Consider the following 17,765-nt stretch of genomic DNA (forward strand, 5'->3'; position numbering starts at 1 on the left):
GGTGGCAAGGACGGAGGTGGGCGGGGAAGGCGTGCCCTGCCCTGAGGTGTTCTCTTTTGGTTTTTTGTTTTATATTTTTTGGCCGCGCGGCACGTGGGATCTTACTTCCCTGACCGGGGACTGAACCGGCGGCCCCTCTGCATTAGAAGCACAGAGTCTTAACCACTGGACCCCCAGGGAAGTCCCCAGAGGTGTTCTCTTTTGAAACAGTGTTCAGACACCAGCAGGACACACCACACACCTGGTGCGCAGGTTGTGGCTCGTGGGCTGCCAGTTTGAGACCTCTGGTGGCAGAAAAACAATTTGTGAGCCAGGATTTGAGCCCCGGGCATCTGTGCCCCGGGACCCTGCTCTCAATCACTGGGCACCATGGACACCATGGCTGGACCGGTTCTCTCAGGTTGATGCCGATGGCCTGGACACCCTGCTCGTCTAGTCTGTGTCCGTCTGTCTCCCCCGCCCCACACCCCGAGGAGAAGTGCCCCATCTCTGGGTCCCCTCCAGTACCTGATCTGGAAGGGTGAACCTGGGGTGGGGTGGAATTGTCCATGCAGTGCCCAGCACGCGGTAGGTGCCTAAATTATGTGCCGAGAGGATGAAGAAGAGGTGTTGCTTACACCCCCTGGTCTCAGCTGAGACACGGCCCCCGGCCCCCATCCAGGCAGCCTTCCCTGCCTGCCCCCCAGCACTCCCCTGCTGTAGCTGTTGGCTTGTCTCCTGGGCTGGATTTGGAGTTGTTTGAGGGCAGGCCTTGCTCCTTCTCAGCACCCTGATGCCTAAGAGAATGTGTGGAACCGTGGCAGGTGCCCGGGAGCATTGCGTGAATGACGGTGCGGGGTCTAGCGAATCTCCCCCCATGAACTGGGCTGCCCCTGCCCCCTGCCCCCCCTCCCTGCCATGGCCCCTGTGAAAGCCTTGTTGGGAAATGTGAAAGACTGCCTGGCTGGCTGGCGGTGCAGGCGAGCCGTCGCTGTCGTTAAGTTAGTGTTATGGGCCTTTTACAGGTGTGATAAGTAGACGCAGTTATTAACAAGTACATTAAGCCAATTAAAAGCAGCCCTTCGAGTGGGATTTAATGTTGCTACAGGGAGACAGGAGCGTGGGCCTCGGTGGCACCCTGCCTTCCGGAAGCTGGAGGGGTGAGACTGGGGAGAGGTGAGCAGCTCGGATTCCGACTGGAGGCAGGCCATGGCCTTTTGATGCCCAGCTCAGCCACTTGCTGGGGGTGACCTGGGGCAGCCGCTGGACGTGAGCCTCAGTTTCTCGTCTGTAAGGGGCTGAAGGGGCGGGCGCATCAGGGGTTGCCGAAGTCAGCGTGATACTCTGTACGGGCAGGCACGTGGTACCTGCCCGTCAGGGGGTAGGTGGAGGTGGGAGGGGTGGCCAGGGCAGGACCCCAGCCCAGGATTCCTGCTCCCACGCTCCGGGCTTCTCTGTGCTGCCCCGGTGGCAGCCCCAGGTGCCCCCAGGCACCTACCAGCCAGACGCCAGTCCCTGTGCGGCTGAGTGCAGCTTCCTGCTGAGCCACTGGACGTCCCCACCAACCCTGCCCCCGGCGAAGTTGTTCCCTTGGTGGACCTCAGACTTTCTGAGTGTAAAATGGGGCTATTGATAACTGTAGCTTTCCTAGAGGAGGGGTGGGAGAATGAAAGGTGTGCCGGGCACCGGAGCACAGCAGGTGTTTGGTGAGGTTTTTTTCCTTCTTATGTTGTCACAGATTTTGCCTATCACCTCCTCCCTAAGGCTCAGGAACTGGACATGATCTGTGTTGAAACGGGGCTGGGGTGGGGTGTCCAGGACAGGAGGGGTCCCTGGGCCTGGGGCCTGGCCCCAGCCCCCCGGGAGGAACAGCCCGTATCTGCATTCCCCTTTGCTGCCGACACTCTGCCCTTGGAGGTGGCAGCCTTCTGAATGCTCAATTAACGTGACACTAATTAGCTGGTGGCACCAGCAGAATCCCTAATGAGGCTGTCCCGGAGGGGGGCAGGGGAAGGCGCTGGGCCGGGGCAGACGTAGGGCCGGGGCAGACGCAGCTGTTCTCTGGCCTCTGCTGGGAGGGAGGCAGGGAGGGGAAGGGCGGCGGCCAGCCACCCTGACCTGCCTCCAGTCCACTGCCCCGGTGGCAGCCCCAGGGCCTTGAAGGTCAGGCCCTGGTGTCACTCCAGGTGCCCCAGCTACCAGCTGGGGGTAGGGGAGTGGCCCCAGCTCCCTGGCCACCACTTCTCCTAAGGGGACGGAGTAAGGATTAAACAAGAGGATGCGTGTCAGAAGGCCTGGTACATAGTGGTGCTCAGAGAAGGCTGGCTGCCTGCCTTCTAGCTCTTTCTGTGCCAGAGCAGGCAGTACAAGATAGTGGTGGTCATTGGGCACCGCACAAAGGGTCCTCTCATTCTCTAAGCATGTGTGTGTACACATGTCCAAGCTCACACACATGCTCTAGGGTCACACATGTGAGCCACGTGTGCCCAGATATTCAGGGACATCCTGTACATGCAGAGACTGGCAGGTGTTCGCAGGCACACGTACCCGTGTCTACATCCTCCTTCCCCACTGGAGCCCCAGCTGGAGCCCTGCGGCGGCCAAGGTTTCCCTCCCCGTAGGCAGGTCTGGGAGTACTTCAGTCCCTCCCCAGTCTGACTTTCCTGCACCTCGGTTTCCCTGACCTTCTCCCTGACTGGGCTCGGTCTCTGGGAGTCCACCCCTCACTCTCTCCCAGGACCCAGCAATGTCCATCCCCCGCCCTGGGCTTTGCCTGTGTTCCTGTCTCACCCTGCTGCATTGGCCATGATGCATGTGGGATCTTAGTTCCCCGACCAGGGATTGAACCTGCACCCCCTGCTGTGGAAGCTTGGAGTCTTAACCACCGGACCACCAGGGAAGTCCCTGTCCCTCTGTCTTCGTGGCAGCTGTCTTCGCCCTTTGGAACTGCTGGCTCATCTCTCCCTCCTTTGGGCCATTTTCCTACTCCTGTCTGTCTCCGTCCACATCCATGCTGGTCTGACCCCCCATCCCTTCCCTCCCCGCTCCAGTCTCTGTCTCCAATCCTTAGTCTCACCCCCTCCCACCCACCACTGGCTCCCTACCCCTCCCCGTTGCTGTCTTTGTGCCACCACATCCTGGCTCTCTATTCTGCATACGGGTCCGTTTTAAGTGCTGAAGACATCCTCTCTCAGTTTGGGGGCTCATCTTGACTTTTTTTTTTTGGTGTATTTTGCTGAGTTTTAAATTTTATTGTGGTCCAACCTGTCTTTTCACTTGTGCTTTTTTTCCCCTCTCAGTTTGCAAATCCTGCCTCTCCTGAGGATGATGTTCTCTGTCACTTTCTTCAAAGAATGCTATCTGTTTTCCATGTTTTTTTGGTCTGCCTAGAATTCCTGTTGATGTATGGTGTTGGGTAAGGCTCCAATGTCATTTACTCCATATGTATAACCAGTTGTCCCAGCTCTGCATATTCATCCCCAGTGATCTGCAAGACCCAATTCATCCTAGATGGAGCTGGTAGTGTGTGGATCTATTTCTAGATGCTCTTCTCCATCCCCTGGTCCCCTCTTTCCCTTTGTTAGTCCCATGGTTTCAGCCTTAAGCCATGGCAGTACTGGCCCTTATACTTCTTTTTTTTTTTAAATTATTATTTATTTGGCTGAGTTGGGTCTTAGTTGCGGCACACGGGATCTTTCGTTGCAGCACGTGGGCTCAGTGGTTGTGGTGTGTGGGCTTAGCTGTCCGGCGGCATGTGGGATCTTAGTTGCCCGACCAGGGATCGTCCCCTGCATTGGAAGGCAGATTCTTAGCCACTGGACCACCAGAGAAGTCCCTGGTCCTTATACTTTTTTGTCAAAAGCACCTTGGCCATTCTTGGCCCTTTGTTCTTTCCTTATCAACTTCTACACCAGGTTTTCAAGTTATACACAGGATGGCCAGGATGTAGGGATTGGATTGAATTTTTTCCATATTGAATCTCTGTCCATGCACAGGACATATGTCTAAGTTTGTTCTGGTCTTTAAAAACTGTCATTATATAAACTTAAATTTTTCTCCATAGAGGTCATTTACCTCTTTTATCAATTTATTTTAGGTCCCTTAATAAATTGTAATAGTATCATAACTTAGATAAAATGGACAATTCCTACATAGACACAAACTACCAAAACTGACTTAAGAAGAAATAGAAAATCTGAATAGACCTATAACAAATAAATATATTAAATTAGTGATCAAAACATTTACCCACAAAGAAAAGCCCAAGCCTAGAAGGCTTCACTGTTGAATTCTATAGAACATTTAAAGAAGAATTAATGCCAATTATTCCACAAACTCTTCTAAAAAAGAGACTAGGAGGGAACACTTGCAAACTAATTCTGTGAGACCAGTATTACCCTAATGTCAAAACCAGACAAAGACACCACAAAATAACTATAGACTAATATCATTTATGAATACGTACTCGGTCCTCCGTATCCACAGGTTCTGCATCCATGGATTCAACCGAGGACCAAAAATTCCAAAAAGCAAAACTTGAATTTGCTGTGCGCCAGCAACTATTTTCATAGCATTTACATCATATTTACAACTATCTACATATCATTTACATTATATTTACAGCTATTTACATAGTATTTACATTGTACTAGGTATAAGTAATCTAGAGATGATCTAAAGTATATGCAGGGGAATTCCCTGGTGGTCCAGTGGTTAGAACCCCACGCTTTCACTGCCAAGGACCGGGGTTCAGTCCCTGGTTGGGGAACTAAAATCCCACAGGCCACGCGGTGCGGCCAAAAAAAGAAAAAAGGATATGCATAGATTATACGCAAATACTATGCCATTTTATGTATCAATATAAGAGATTTGAACATCTGTGGATTTTTGTATCCATCGCCGGGGGGCGGGGGGGAGTCTTGGAGCCGATCTCCCATGGATACCATGACTGTACATGCAAAAATCAAAAAAATACTAGCAAACTTAATCCAGTAATATATAAAAAGCATTATACACCATGACCAAGTGGGACTTATCCCAGGAATACAAAGTTGGCTTAACATCCAAAACTCAATTAATGTAATACACCATACAGATAGAATAAAGGACAACTACCACATGGTCATCTCAGTGGATGCAAAAAAGCATCTGATGTAACCTAAGGTACCTTCATGATAAAACATTCAACAAACTAGGATAGACGGGAACTTCCTCAACTTGAGAAAGAGTATTTAGGAAAAATCCACAGATTATGTCACGTTTAATGGTAAAAGACCGAATGCTTTCCCTCAAAAATTAGGAATAAGATTGCCACTTCTGTTCAACATTGTACTAAAGATTCTAACCAGGGCGATTAGACAAGAAAAAGATAAAAGTCATTCACATAAAAAGCAAGAGGTAAAACTATCTCTTTTCATAGATGACATAATCTTGCACATAGAAAATCATATGAGGGCTTCCCTGATGGCTCAGTGGTTAAGAATCCGCCTGCCAATGCAGGGGAAACGGGTTCAAGCCCTGGATCTTCAAGGAAGATCCCACATGCCGCGGAGCAACTAAGCCTGTGCGCCACAACTACTGAGCCTGTGCTCTACAGCCTGCAAGCCACAACTACTGAGCCCACGTGCCAACTACTGAGCCCATGTGCCACAACTACTGAAGCCCGTGCGCCTACAGTCCGTGCTCCGCAGCAAGAGAAGTCACTGCAACGAGAAGCCCGCGCACCGCAATGAAGACCCAATGCAGCCAAAAATAAATAAATAGATAAATAAGTTTATAAGAAAAAGAAAATCCTATGAAGTTCCCTAAAAAAACTGTTAGAATAAACAAGTTCAGCAAGTTTGCAGGATCAATATACAGAAATCAACTGTATTTCTATACATGCACAAAGAATGGTCCAAAACAAAATTAAGAAAATGATTGCATATACAAGAGCATCAAAAAATAAAACTTAGAAGTAAATTTAACGAAAGAGCAAAAGTTACAATCTGAAAAAAAATTTTTTTCAAAGAAATTAAAGAAGATTTAAATAAATGGAAAGACATCAGACATTCATGGATTAGAAGACTTAATATCAAGATGATAATATTCCCTAAACTGGTGTACAGATCCAACACAGTCCCTATCAAGATCCCAGATGGCTTCTCCGCAGAAATTCACAAGCTGATCCTAAAATTCACGGGACCCACAAGACCCAATACAATCCTGAGAAACCACAAAGTTGGAGGATTCACAATTTCTGATTTCCTGACTTACTACAAAGCTACAGTAATCATGACAGTGTGGTACTGGGATAAGAAAAACACGTAGGTCCAAAGAATTGAGAATCCAGAAATAAGCCCTCACGTTTACGGTAAACTGATTTTTGCCGAGGGAGCCAGACAATTCAATAGGGAAAGGTTGGTTTCTTCAACAAATGGTGCTGGAACAAGATATCCACAGGCGAAAGAATGAAGTTGGACCTTTCTTCACACCATACACAAAAGTTAACTCAAAATGGATCACAGACCTAAAAGTAAGAGCTAAAATTAGAAAACTCTTAGGCAAAAACATAGGAGTAAATTTTCCTCCTTAATGTAGTTAGGTTAAGCAAAGCCTTTTTAGATACAACACCAAAAGCACAAGTGAGAAAAGAAATTTTTACTTCATCAAAGTTAAAGCCTTTTGTACTTCAAAGGACACCATGAAGAAAGTGATAAAGGCAACCCTAGAATGGGAGAAAATATTTGTGAATCATGAATCTGATAAGGAACTTGTAACTAGATTATATATAGAACATTTACAACTTAATAAAAAGACAGCCCAATTTAAAAATGGGCAAAAGAGCAGAATAGACATTTCTTCAAAGAAGATATACAAAGGCCTATATGCACATAAAAAGATGCTCAACATCCTTAGCCATTAGGGAAATGCAAATCAAAACTACAGTGATACCACTTCATCTGCACTAGGATGGCTGGAATCAAAAAGATGACAAGTTTTGGTAAGATGTGGAGACACTGGAACCCTCATACACTGCTGGTGGTAATGTCAAATGGCACAGCTGCGTTAGAAACCAATTTGGCAGGTCCTCAGAAACGTAAGCAAACAATTACCATGTGACCCAGCAATTCCACTCCTAGATGCATATGCAAGAGAAATGCAAACATACGCCCACACTGAAAATTATATACAAATGTTCACAGCATTATTCATAATTGCCAAAAATGTGGAGATGACCCAAATGTCCATCAGTTGATACGTAGATAAACAAAACACGGCATATCCATACAATGGAATATTATTCTGCACTAATAACGATGAAGTACTGATGCATGCTACAACATGAACCTTGAAAACATTAAGAAAGCCATACATAAAAGGCCACATATGACATGATTTCATTTATATGACATATCCAAAGTCGGTAAATCTAGAGAGACAAAGTAGTTTAGTGGTTGCCTAGGGCTGTGAGGGGGCTGAGGGGTAGCTGGGCAGTGACTGCTATTGGGTATGGGGTTTCTTTTGGGGGTGAGGAGAAAATGGTCTGGAAGTTCATAATTGGTGATGGTTGGACAACTGTGAATTTATGCTAAAAAGAATTCCCTAGTATACTTTTAATGGATGAGTTGTATAGTCCCTGTTACCATACATGTAAAACTGTCCCCACCCCCAAGTGAAATAGTATCTTTTTGTAATACACATTTTCCAACTCTTCGTTATAGATACAGAGCTGGCAAACTACCATCTGCAGGCCAAATGTGGTGTGCAACCTGCTTTTGTAAATAAAATTTTATTGGAACCCAGCCATGCACACTCATTTCTGTGCGTCTGTGGCAGTTTTCGCACCACGATGCCGCAGAGCTGAGTAGTTACAATAGACACTGTGTGGCCTGCGAGGCCGAATATCGGCTCTTTACAGAAGAAGTTTGCCCACTTCTGCTGTAGAGGAATGAAATTGCATTTGTATGTTGATATTCTTTTTTTAAAAAATTTTTTTCTATTATTCCACTTTTATTTTTTAAAAACTTTGTTGAAATGTAGTTGATTTACAATGTTGTGTTAGTTTCAGGTGTACAGCAAAGTGATTCAGTTATGCGTGTGTGTATATATATATATATACATATATATTCTCTTTTAGATTCTTTTCTATTATAGGTTATTACAAGATATTGAGTATAGTTCCCTGTGCTGTACAGTAGCTCCTTGTTGGTTATCTACTTTATGTATTGTATGTTGATGTTCTGTCTGCAAATCTTGCTGAATTCTTGTTCTCTTGAGGTTTCTATGCAGACAGTCTGACTTCTTTCTAATCCTTAAAACTTGTTATTTATTATCCTCTGTCTTACTGAGATGGCCAAGACCTCTGTACAGTGTGGGAAGGCAGTGATTTGGGTCTCTGTCCTCCTCTGATTTTATCAACCCTTGGGTTGGTTTGTGGTGGATTGTGGCTGTATCCTCCCGTAATAGAAGAAGGAAGTTGCCTGCCGTCCTAGTTTGCTAAGAGCTTATTTTTATTCATTCAATCGTAAAAGGAGGCTAACTCCATCCGGACCTGTCCTGGCTGTCACCTCTGAGCGTCTCTCCTCTCCTGGGCTCGGTTCCGAGGCGGGGGTGGCCCTGGACCATCCCTCCTTCCCCGGGGCTGTGCTCAGCAACAGCTCTGTAATTGAATCTGTGGTGCGGCCAGCGGTGGCTTTTTAATTTTATTGGAATTTTAAATTGCTTTGTTTCTTCCTTATTTTATTAGTGTTAGTGGAAGCAGCGGCACCTGCAGGAATGCTTGTGGGGCTACGGCCCACAGGGGCAATGGCGCCAGCCTTTGGGGTTGGGGGCGTTGGGCAGGAGTCAGGTGAGGAGGGGTGGGCGTTGGGGAGAAGCTTCACCTGTGAAGATGCGAGGGATGGGCTGGGGAACCTCTTATCCCTTTGTGGGTATGGGTGTGGGGAAAGGGGTCCTGCCCTCTGGGGGAGATGGGGGCAGGTAAAGGGTTTGAGTCTGCTGCCAGGCCCTGGGGATTCTCTCCTTTTCTTCTTATTCCCACGTCACAGCGGAGGAAACTAAGGCCTAGAGAGGGCCAGTCCGTCATTTGCCCAAGACCACACATACATCCCATTCAGGGCACAGCCAGGATTTGAACCCCAGGCCATCTGGTCTCAAAGCCTGTGTCCTGGGGGCTCCTGGGGAAGAGGGCAGGGCAGTCACTCAATCCTCATCTTCAGAGGACCAGCCTGAGGCACAGAGAGGCTGCGTCCCTCGCCCAGGGTCCGGCAGAGCGAGGCTGGACGCTCACACCAGTCTCCTAGGGTAGCTGCCACGGCCCCTCCCTCCCTGGATGACAGGTCCCTGAGTCTACCCCTGCACCAGCCAAGCCCCCATGGTGCCTCTCTGCCTGGCCCATACTTTTAGCGGCGTGTGACTCAAAGTTTGTGTATCAAAACCATGATGAGAAAGTCAAATATTTATTAGGGGCACGGTCCTGAGCAGCTGAGAAGAACAGGCTTCTGTCCCAGGGATGGGTGGGTCCTGTTTGGGACCCAGGGACTCTACCCAGCTGGGAGTAGCCCAAGATCTTAGGCCTGAGGTAGGGAAGGGGGATGGACTTTGCCTCCCGCCACATCTTTTTCCCTCTCTTTTTCTCCAGGTCACTTTCTCCGGTTAGCTGGAACAGGCTACAACAGCCAGCCACCTGGGCTCCTGGACACGTGGCTGCCCACGCCCCCGGCTCGGCCACCTGCCTGACCTCAGGTCCTAGAGAGGTAAACAGCCATTTCTGGTTCACTGACTATGTTCTGGGCGCTTGTGGAGGTCAGTCCTCGTGCAGCCCAGTGTGGTCAGGCAGCTCTGATCCCATTTCACAGGAAGAGGGAGGGGGGCTCAGACCAGGCCACGTCTTCTCCCCACCGGATTTTTGACATTATTATCACAGATGGTCAGAGCTGGATGGCTTCTTAAGTCCATCTGATCTGACCCCTTGCTTTACAGAAGGGAGAATGCAGGCCCCAGGAGGCCAACTGACTCATCCAAGGTCACGCTACATGTGGCCCAGTCGAGACCTTTCTCCCTTAGTGAGAAACAGCATAGCCTGAGGTCTGGTCACAAAGCTCAGGGCCAGCCCTTGCTGTCTCGGTTCTGCCTGGGGGCCACAGGGACAAGAGGGTCAGCCTAGGCCTGAATGCCTGGGAGTCTTTCCAGGCCTTGACCAGGCACCAGGGCACCCAATTCAATTTGCTTATCTCCCTTCTTGCCGCCCTCTCTGCTGTGCTCTTCAGTTACAGGCAGAGTCAGTGTCTTTTCCAATAAGTGCAAAGATGTCAAAGGGTCTGAGTGGGCAGGGGAAGCAGGACATCCTTGGTGGCCCTCCACATTCTCTAGTTCCGACCTTGGAGCAGGAAGGAAGGATTGGCCCAGGTCATTGTGCCCAGCCCTTTTCTCCAGCCAGCTGGCAGCAGAGGGCAAGGCAGGAAACACTGGCACCTGGACAGTGGCAATCAGAGGTTAAAATGCACAGATCCTTTAAGCCAGCAAGCCCATCCTGGAAGAATTTTTTGCACAGATATACGTACGTGTACGAAGTTGATGTTCATTACAGCACCGTTCAGAATAGCAAGAGACCAGAAACAACCTAAAGGTCCATCAACAGGGAGATGGTTAAAATGTTATATTCATCTGTACAATGGAATACGAGGGTACTCTTTCTGTCAGGTGAGGAATAATCTCCAAGACACATCGGTAAGAAAAAAGGCAAGGAGCTGAGAAGTGTGTCGGGGTGCAAATGTTTACATAAAAGGTATTTACTGCCCCTCCTACGTGCATGCATTTTTCAGGAGGGTATTTAAGAAACTGCTAATGCTGGTTTCCTCTGGGAAGGAGAGTTATTTTTCACTGTAAATTCTCATGCCTTCTGAATTATGTGCCACAGGACAATCTATTCAGTGAAGTATCTAATTTTATAAAAGAGAACATGTTCTCCCTGGAGGCCATGTAAAGGAGGGAAGGGGGCTGTGCATGAAAAACATTTTTCCTTGAAACCGAAGGCCCTTCCAGATTATCTGTCATTGTTCTATTTTTGATGAGGCAGACATGTATTCTGTAAACCCCTATCTCTGAAAGAACACCATCAGAGGACCTTCAGTTCTGAGGATGTTGATATAACATCTTAGGTCCCCCTTGTCTTTCTGTAAATACCCTCCAGAGGCAAGTAATCAAAATTGAACCAGCACAGGACCTAATCAAAATATATAAGAAAAGGAAAGGAAAGGCAAATTATAAATAATGGTTGGCAAATAAACACTTCCCATCAGAAAAATGTGGCCACAGATGAGATGAAGATTATGGCCAAATATTTCATTGTGAAGGAAACAATGTAGTAAGCAACTGTTTCCATAAAGCAGAAATGCAAAGAGTAGGAGGGAAAAACTTATTATAAAAGGAGAAATGGAATGAGCACAGGGAGAAAAAAAAGTCATAGAAAACAGGATGAAAAGTGATCAAAATGAAAGGGAAATAGGTGATCAAAATGAAAGGGAAATAGGGAGTCAGAAAGGCGTAATTAGAAGAGGGTACATAGGGAAGATGGGCAAAAGACAGCCAATCTGTGCTTAACTAGAGTCCCCAAAAGAAGGAAAGTGAAATAATACAAGCCTTGGAACCGCCTGTCGAAAGGCACAGACTGTTCCAGGAGAAACAGACTCTGAAGGGTCAATCTCAAGACACAGGCTAGTAAAGTAATGGCATGAAAGATGTGGAAAGATCAAAATGAAATATAAAGGAGGAGGGCTCAGGCTTCAACTTCTCCATGGCAACATTCAACATAAGAAAAGAACAGAACAAGGTCTACAAAAATCCTCAAGGAAACAAAGTGACCCAGGAATTATTTTTTTGCTCATTCAAGTAGAAAGTCGACAGACCATTCTGAATGTGCGGGAATTCCAGGAGTGTTGTTCACAGGAGGCCTTAAGCCGTAGACTAAAGGGCAACTTCAGATGGTGGAAAAATAAGGCAAAAGAACTGGTGATGAGCATGGACCCTGTTTATCTAGGAGACTGAGATGGATAGAACTGTGGGAGTGTGGTGATGTAACCAGATGTTAACATCACAAGCCCTAGGAGTAAAGTAATGGTATCACTAAGAAGAGAGGGGATGGGGAAAGAGGGGAACAGTAGTATAAGTACACAGGTGTCCTCATTTTTAATAGCTGGGATCAAAAGATATTTAAAGCTGATGTCAGTTAATAGAGGTTTAAAAGGATGAAGTGAACGCTGAGTAAGTGCTGTAGGGAGAAAAAGGAAATACACTAATTTCATCATTTTGTTCATTTTAGGGTAGATGGAATAGATGCTGTTACAAAGAGATAAAAAAATTAGGGGATTATTTAATGCTACACCACTAGAACAAGAACACCAGCCTTCCCTATGAGTAGTAGGTACACAAAGCAGAGAACTTAGATCACACAGGGAAAGACTTTTCAAAGCAATTAAAACAAAGCACAGCATGACTGAACTAATACCAGACATCTGTTATATCAATAAATGTAAATGGCCTAAACTCTATTAAAATTTTTTTAAAAGGCATTCAGATTGGATCACAAAGCTTAATTCAACTCTATATTATATGAGTCACATCTAAACAAAGTAATTCAGAAAGGTTGAAATAAAAGGACTGGCAAAGGTTTCAAGAAAAATGTGAATTAAAAAAGCATCTTAATAGGCAGTTACCATCTTAATAGATAAGATTGAATCCAGGCCAAAAAGTATTAAATACAGCCGAGAAGGATGCAATTCACTATGGAGATTTAAGGTACTAATACCTGTGCATTAAATTCCATTGCATCTTGGATACACAAGACCTAACTAATGTAATTAACAGGGTAGATATAACTGGTTAACACCAAACTCTGAATCCCGGAAACAAAGCCACATCTTTTCAAATTCCCATAAAAAGTCACAAAAATCACCGGAGATTATATCACAAAGAAAACTTCACTAAAGTCCAAAAAAGTAGAAATCATAGATAGCATTCTCTGATTATAATGCAATAGAACTGGAAATAACAAAATACAAAGGCACCTACTACCTGGGTGGATAGATGGAACTCAAATGAGCCTGAAGCCAAAGAAGAAGAAATCAAAGCCAAAGTTGTAAAGTTATCTAGAAAATACTGATAATAAAAATACATGCTAGAACCTACAGGATACAGCTAAAGCAGTGCTGAGAGAATTCACAGCCTTAATTTTCCTTTTTTTCTTGTTTAGCAGTATAAAGATTTAAGCCTCTCAAGACATGTTTTAAAAAGGAAAGCAGGAGGAAGATTTTAATAAAGATAAATGCATAAATTGAATTAGGAACCAGAAAAGGGTAATTACTAATAAATGGATCCTAAAGATGGTTCTTTGGGAAAGGGGGGCAGATAACCTCATTAGCTAACTAACCTAATCAAGAAAATGTGGAGGGGAGCACACACAAAATATACAATATAAGAAACAAGGGTGAAGTAATCACTTAAGAGAATTTATTTTGTGCAACCTCATGCAAATAAATTCAAAAACCTGGATAAAATGGGTACTTTTCTAGAGAAACATAATTTACCAAACTCATTCAAGAACAATTAGATCAATCATTACAGAAGAAATAGAGAACATTATCTCAGAGTTACCCAGCCCTCCATCTCCCAAATAAATACACTAGCCCAGACTGCTTCATGAAGGATTAAACAATCTTCAAAGAACAGATAATCCATTTCTACTTAAGCTGTTATAAAGCACAGAGGAAGAAGGAAAGCCTCCATTGTCTTTATGAAGCAAATGTAACACTGACAGCAAAACCCAACAAAAACTGTTCCAAAAAAAGAAAACTAAAGACTGTTCTCACTGATGAAATTGAGGCAGAACTCCTAAACAAAATATAAAATCCAATTCTATGGTATGTTATAATGTAATATTTATCGTGACCATGTGGGAACCAACCAGGAATGCAAGGATGGTTCAATATAAAGAAATCTATATCATTATTCATATTAACAGAACAAAGAAAAAACCCATATGATCAGTTTCACAGACGTTGAAAAGTCATTTGGTAAAGTTCAGATTCCATTCTTGATTTTTAAAGTTCTCAATAAAATAGGAATAGATGGACACTTATTTAACCTGATAAAATACCTGCCCCTAAACCAGCATTCTGTGTAATGAGGAAATCCTAGAAGTTTCTCAAGGGCAAAGACAAAGCAAGAATGTCTACTGTCACCACTATTATTTTTCACTGTGCCAGGGATAGTAGACAACACTAATAAATAAGACAAAGAAATCAAGGTATAAAACTTGCAAGGGGCTTCCCTGGTGGTGCAGTGGTTAAGAATCCGCCTGCCAATGTAGGGGACACAGGCTCGAGCCCTGGTCCGGGAAGATCCCACATGCCGCGGAGCAACTAAGCCCGTGCGCCACAACTACTGAGCCTGCACTCTACAGCCCATGAGCCACAACTGCTGAGCCCGTGTGCCACAACTACTGAAGCTCGTGCGCCTCGAGCCCGTGCTCCACAACGGGAGAAGCCATCGCAATGGGAAGCCCGCGTACCGTAACGAAGAGTAGCCCCCGCTTGCCGCAACTAGAGAGAGCCCACGTGCAGCAACGAAGACCCAAGGCAGCCAAAAATAAAAATAAATAAATTTATCAACAACAAAAAAATTAACTTTCCAGAGGAAGGAAACTCTAAAAATGTGTAAGATCTAAATGAAGAAAATACTAAAACATTCCTGAGGGACACAAAAGAAAGTCTGAACAAACAGAAAGGTATAGATCATGTTATTGGAGGGAAAGACATCATAAAAATGTCATTTCTTCCTGATTTATAAATTGCATGCAATCCCAGTAAAAACCAAAACAGGATTTTGTTCTTACCTAGATAAGGTGATTCTACAGTCCAGACAGAAAACTAATGGAACAGCCAAGGAATTTCTGCATAAGAGGATGGTGAATAACAAGCAAGAAGCACCAGCAAACATTAAAATGTTTTATACACATGCTTACAGCATGGATGAACCTTGAAACACTATGCAGAGAGAAAGAAGCCAGTCACAAAAGGCCACATACTGTACGAGTCCCTTCCTAGCAAAGTCCAAAACAGGGGAATCTATAGAGAAGGGAGGAGCCAGGGGGATGAGGGAGTGGGTAAGGGATTTCTTCTGAGGTGATAAAAATGCTCTAAAGTGAACTGTGGTGATGGATGTAAAGTTCTGTAAATACACTAAAACCACTGAACGGTACACTTCAAATGGGTGGATTGTATGGTACGTGAATAATATCTCAATAAAGCCATTAAAAATGTTTAAATGTGTTATAATGCTACAACAATGAAAACAGTATTGCACTGATATTTGAATACACTTGCATCCATACCCCACACTTTGCACCAGATAAATTATCAACTAATCAAAGATCGTATATTTTAAAAATTAAACCAGAGAAGAGCTAGAAGAATCCCTGGGGACACCTTTTTTTTTATTTTTAAAAATAATCTCAGCATGAGAAAGGACATTCTAAGTATGACACAAAATCCAAAGGCCATACTTCAAAAAACTCGTCCATGGCAGAATCAAAGACAAATGACAGTTTGGGGGAAACATCTGCAATTCATATGACAGACAGAAGTCTAATTCCATCATATACAAAGAGCTCCTATAAATTAATAAGGACAAAACCCAATGAGAAAAATAGATCAAGAAGATGAATAGATAAGTCAGTCAAACCACATCCATCAAAATTACAAAAGCACATACCTTCGACCCAGTATTTCTTCTTGTAGAAATTTATGCTGTAGTTTTATTCACACCTTTGTGACATACCCAGTGACAGAGTTTGTTGCTGCATTGCTTGTAATGGCAACAGGTTGGGTATGGTTCTTCTTAGGGGACTGGTCAAATAAATTATGGATCATCCGTGCTATGAAAAACTATATGGCAAAAGAATGAGGAAGCTCTTTAGAGGCTGACATATAGGATATACTGCTAAGTGAAAAAGTGAGGGGTAGGACAGTGGATAAAATATGTATATACACACATTTGCTGGGATGTGCATAAAACGTTTTCTGAGAGGACACACAGCAGCGGGGAGAGGAGGAGTTTTATCTCTATACCCCTTTATTCCTTTTGAATACTGGACCACGTGAGTATATTACCATGTCTGAAGATAAAATACATATTAAAAAAGCAAAAAGCAACAACGTAAACACTATGGTAAATGGCAACCACTCCTGCACTATAGGACAGAGGCAATAGGAAAGGGTGGGGACTGTGGTGAACTGGAGATGGGTGTCCCCTTTAAAGAGGCAATAGTTACATTCTAACCAATAGCTACAGGACAGGAACACAGGCTTATGTTACCAGGTCCTCTGATTTGTGTTCAAGACACACTACATCCAGATTTTTATACAAATCTCCCCGTTTTTAAATGTGTCTAAATACTTGGGGGAAAAAAAAAAACCCAAACAACCTATGGTGGTTAAAAATAATCAGATCAGCGGGTTTGGGAGCCCTGTCCTGGATGGTAAAGGAGGACAGACCCTTGGAGGTTACCAAGTCCAGCTCCCTAATGGCCCAGAGAGGGAAAAGACATGCCCAAGATCACCCAGCAATTCAGGCCGCAAGCTGGGATCCCATTCAGGACTACAGTGAACTTTTGAACAACGTGGTGGTTAATTCAGGCATAACTTACAGTTGGCCCCGCGTATCCTCGGTTCCTCCATATCTGCGGATTCAACCAACCACGGACCCTGTAGTACTGTACTATTCACTACTGAAAGAGATCCACCTATAAGTGGACCTGCACAGTTCAAACCTACATTGTTCGAGGGCCGGCTGTTTGCTTCCCCGTTATCCTCTCTGCTAATGCAGAGGGAGACAGGACACATGGTCAGGTCACAGAAGAAGTGCTGGGGTCGGGGCCATGGTGCTGGTAGTGGTCAGAGAAGGCTCCTGGGGAGGAGGTCACACCCAGTGGGAGTCAGCCAGACCAAGGGAGTGGGGAGGGACCCCAGGGAGGCAGCACAGCCTGGGCAAAGGCCTGGGAGAACACGGACGGTCCAAAGCAGGGTGGTGGTGGGCAGATGTGCCGGAGCGTGGACGGCTTTCCCCGCCTGGGAGCTGCCCTGCGAGGGCCCGAGGCGGGGAAAGCTTGGTGTGTCCAGGAGAGAGGCAGCCCCGTGGACTCGGGGTGGGCAGAGGAAGGGGTGGGGCTAGGGCCATAAGGAGGGCGTGTCACTCACACTTGCGCAGCTCCAGGCTCTTGGTCGGGCAGGCCAGGTGTTGGCCGGGGGCGTTCTGGGTCCTCTGCAGGCAGGCCAGCATGGCTGAGCTGGGGGCCCGCGGCGGGGGGGACGCGCTCTGCGGCAGGGGCCCTGTGAAGAGGGAGAGGAGGCGCTGGTCACCGGGGCTGCTCTGTGCCCACCTCCCCCCTCCCCGCCCAGCCCTGCTCACTGTGTGGGCCACCTCCTCCAGGGGGCTTCCCGACGCCCCCAGGCCTGCTCAGACCCTCTCCCCCTTCGTGTTCCCCCAGCAGGCCGTCCTTCCAAGGGTGGTGGCCTCCAGCTCTCTTGGAACCGCCTGCCAGCAAATCCGTACCAACCTCCCCGCCCCCAACCTTCAGCCTTGAGCTCATCTAGGGCAAAGGCCCCATCTGGTCATCTTGGGAACCAACATGGAAGGGTGCCCGGGAACGGCCAGTGGGCGAATGGGTGTCCCCACTTATTCAGGTGATGGTCTGCCCTCATCCCCCGCCTGGAGACTTCTCACAGCGCCCCTGGAGGGGAGATGCCCGG

At 46.0% G+C, this 17,765-nt stretch overlaps 1 protein-coding gene across 1 annotated transcript in view; it reads right to left on the minus strand.

The window, feature by feature from the left end:
- FAM222A (family with sequence similarity 222 member A) overlaps nucleotides 1-17,406 on the minus strand; it is a 26,592-nt gene extending 9,186 nt beyond the window's left edge. Inside the window, exon 1 of the mRNA XM_022600341.2 lies at nucleotides 17,214-17,406. Coding sequence (XP_022456049.1) covers nucleotides 17,214-17,295 — 82 coding nt within the window. The 5' untranslated portion in view covers nucleotides 17,296-17,406. The remainder of the gene's footprint in view (nucleotides 1-17,213) is intronic.
- Between the last annotated feature and the right edge of the window lie 359 nt (nucleotides 17,407-17,765).

The sequence above is a fragment of the Delphinapterus leucas genome, chromosome 14 (assembly GCF_059928025.1).
Source record: "Delphinapterus leucas isolate spDelLeu-1000000601 "Yukka" chromosome 14, BTC_Dleu_Yukka2, whole genome shotgun sequence".
Lineage (NCBI taxonomy): Eukaryota > Metazoa > Chordata > Mammalia > Artiodactyla > Monodontidae > Delphinapterus > Delphinapterus leucas.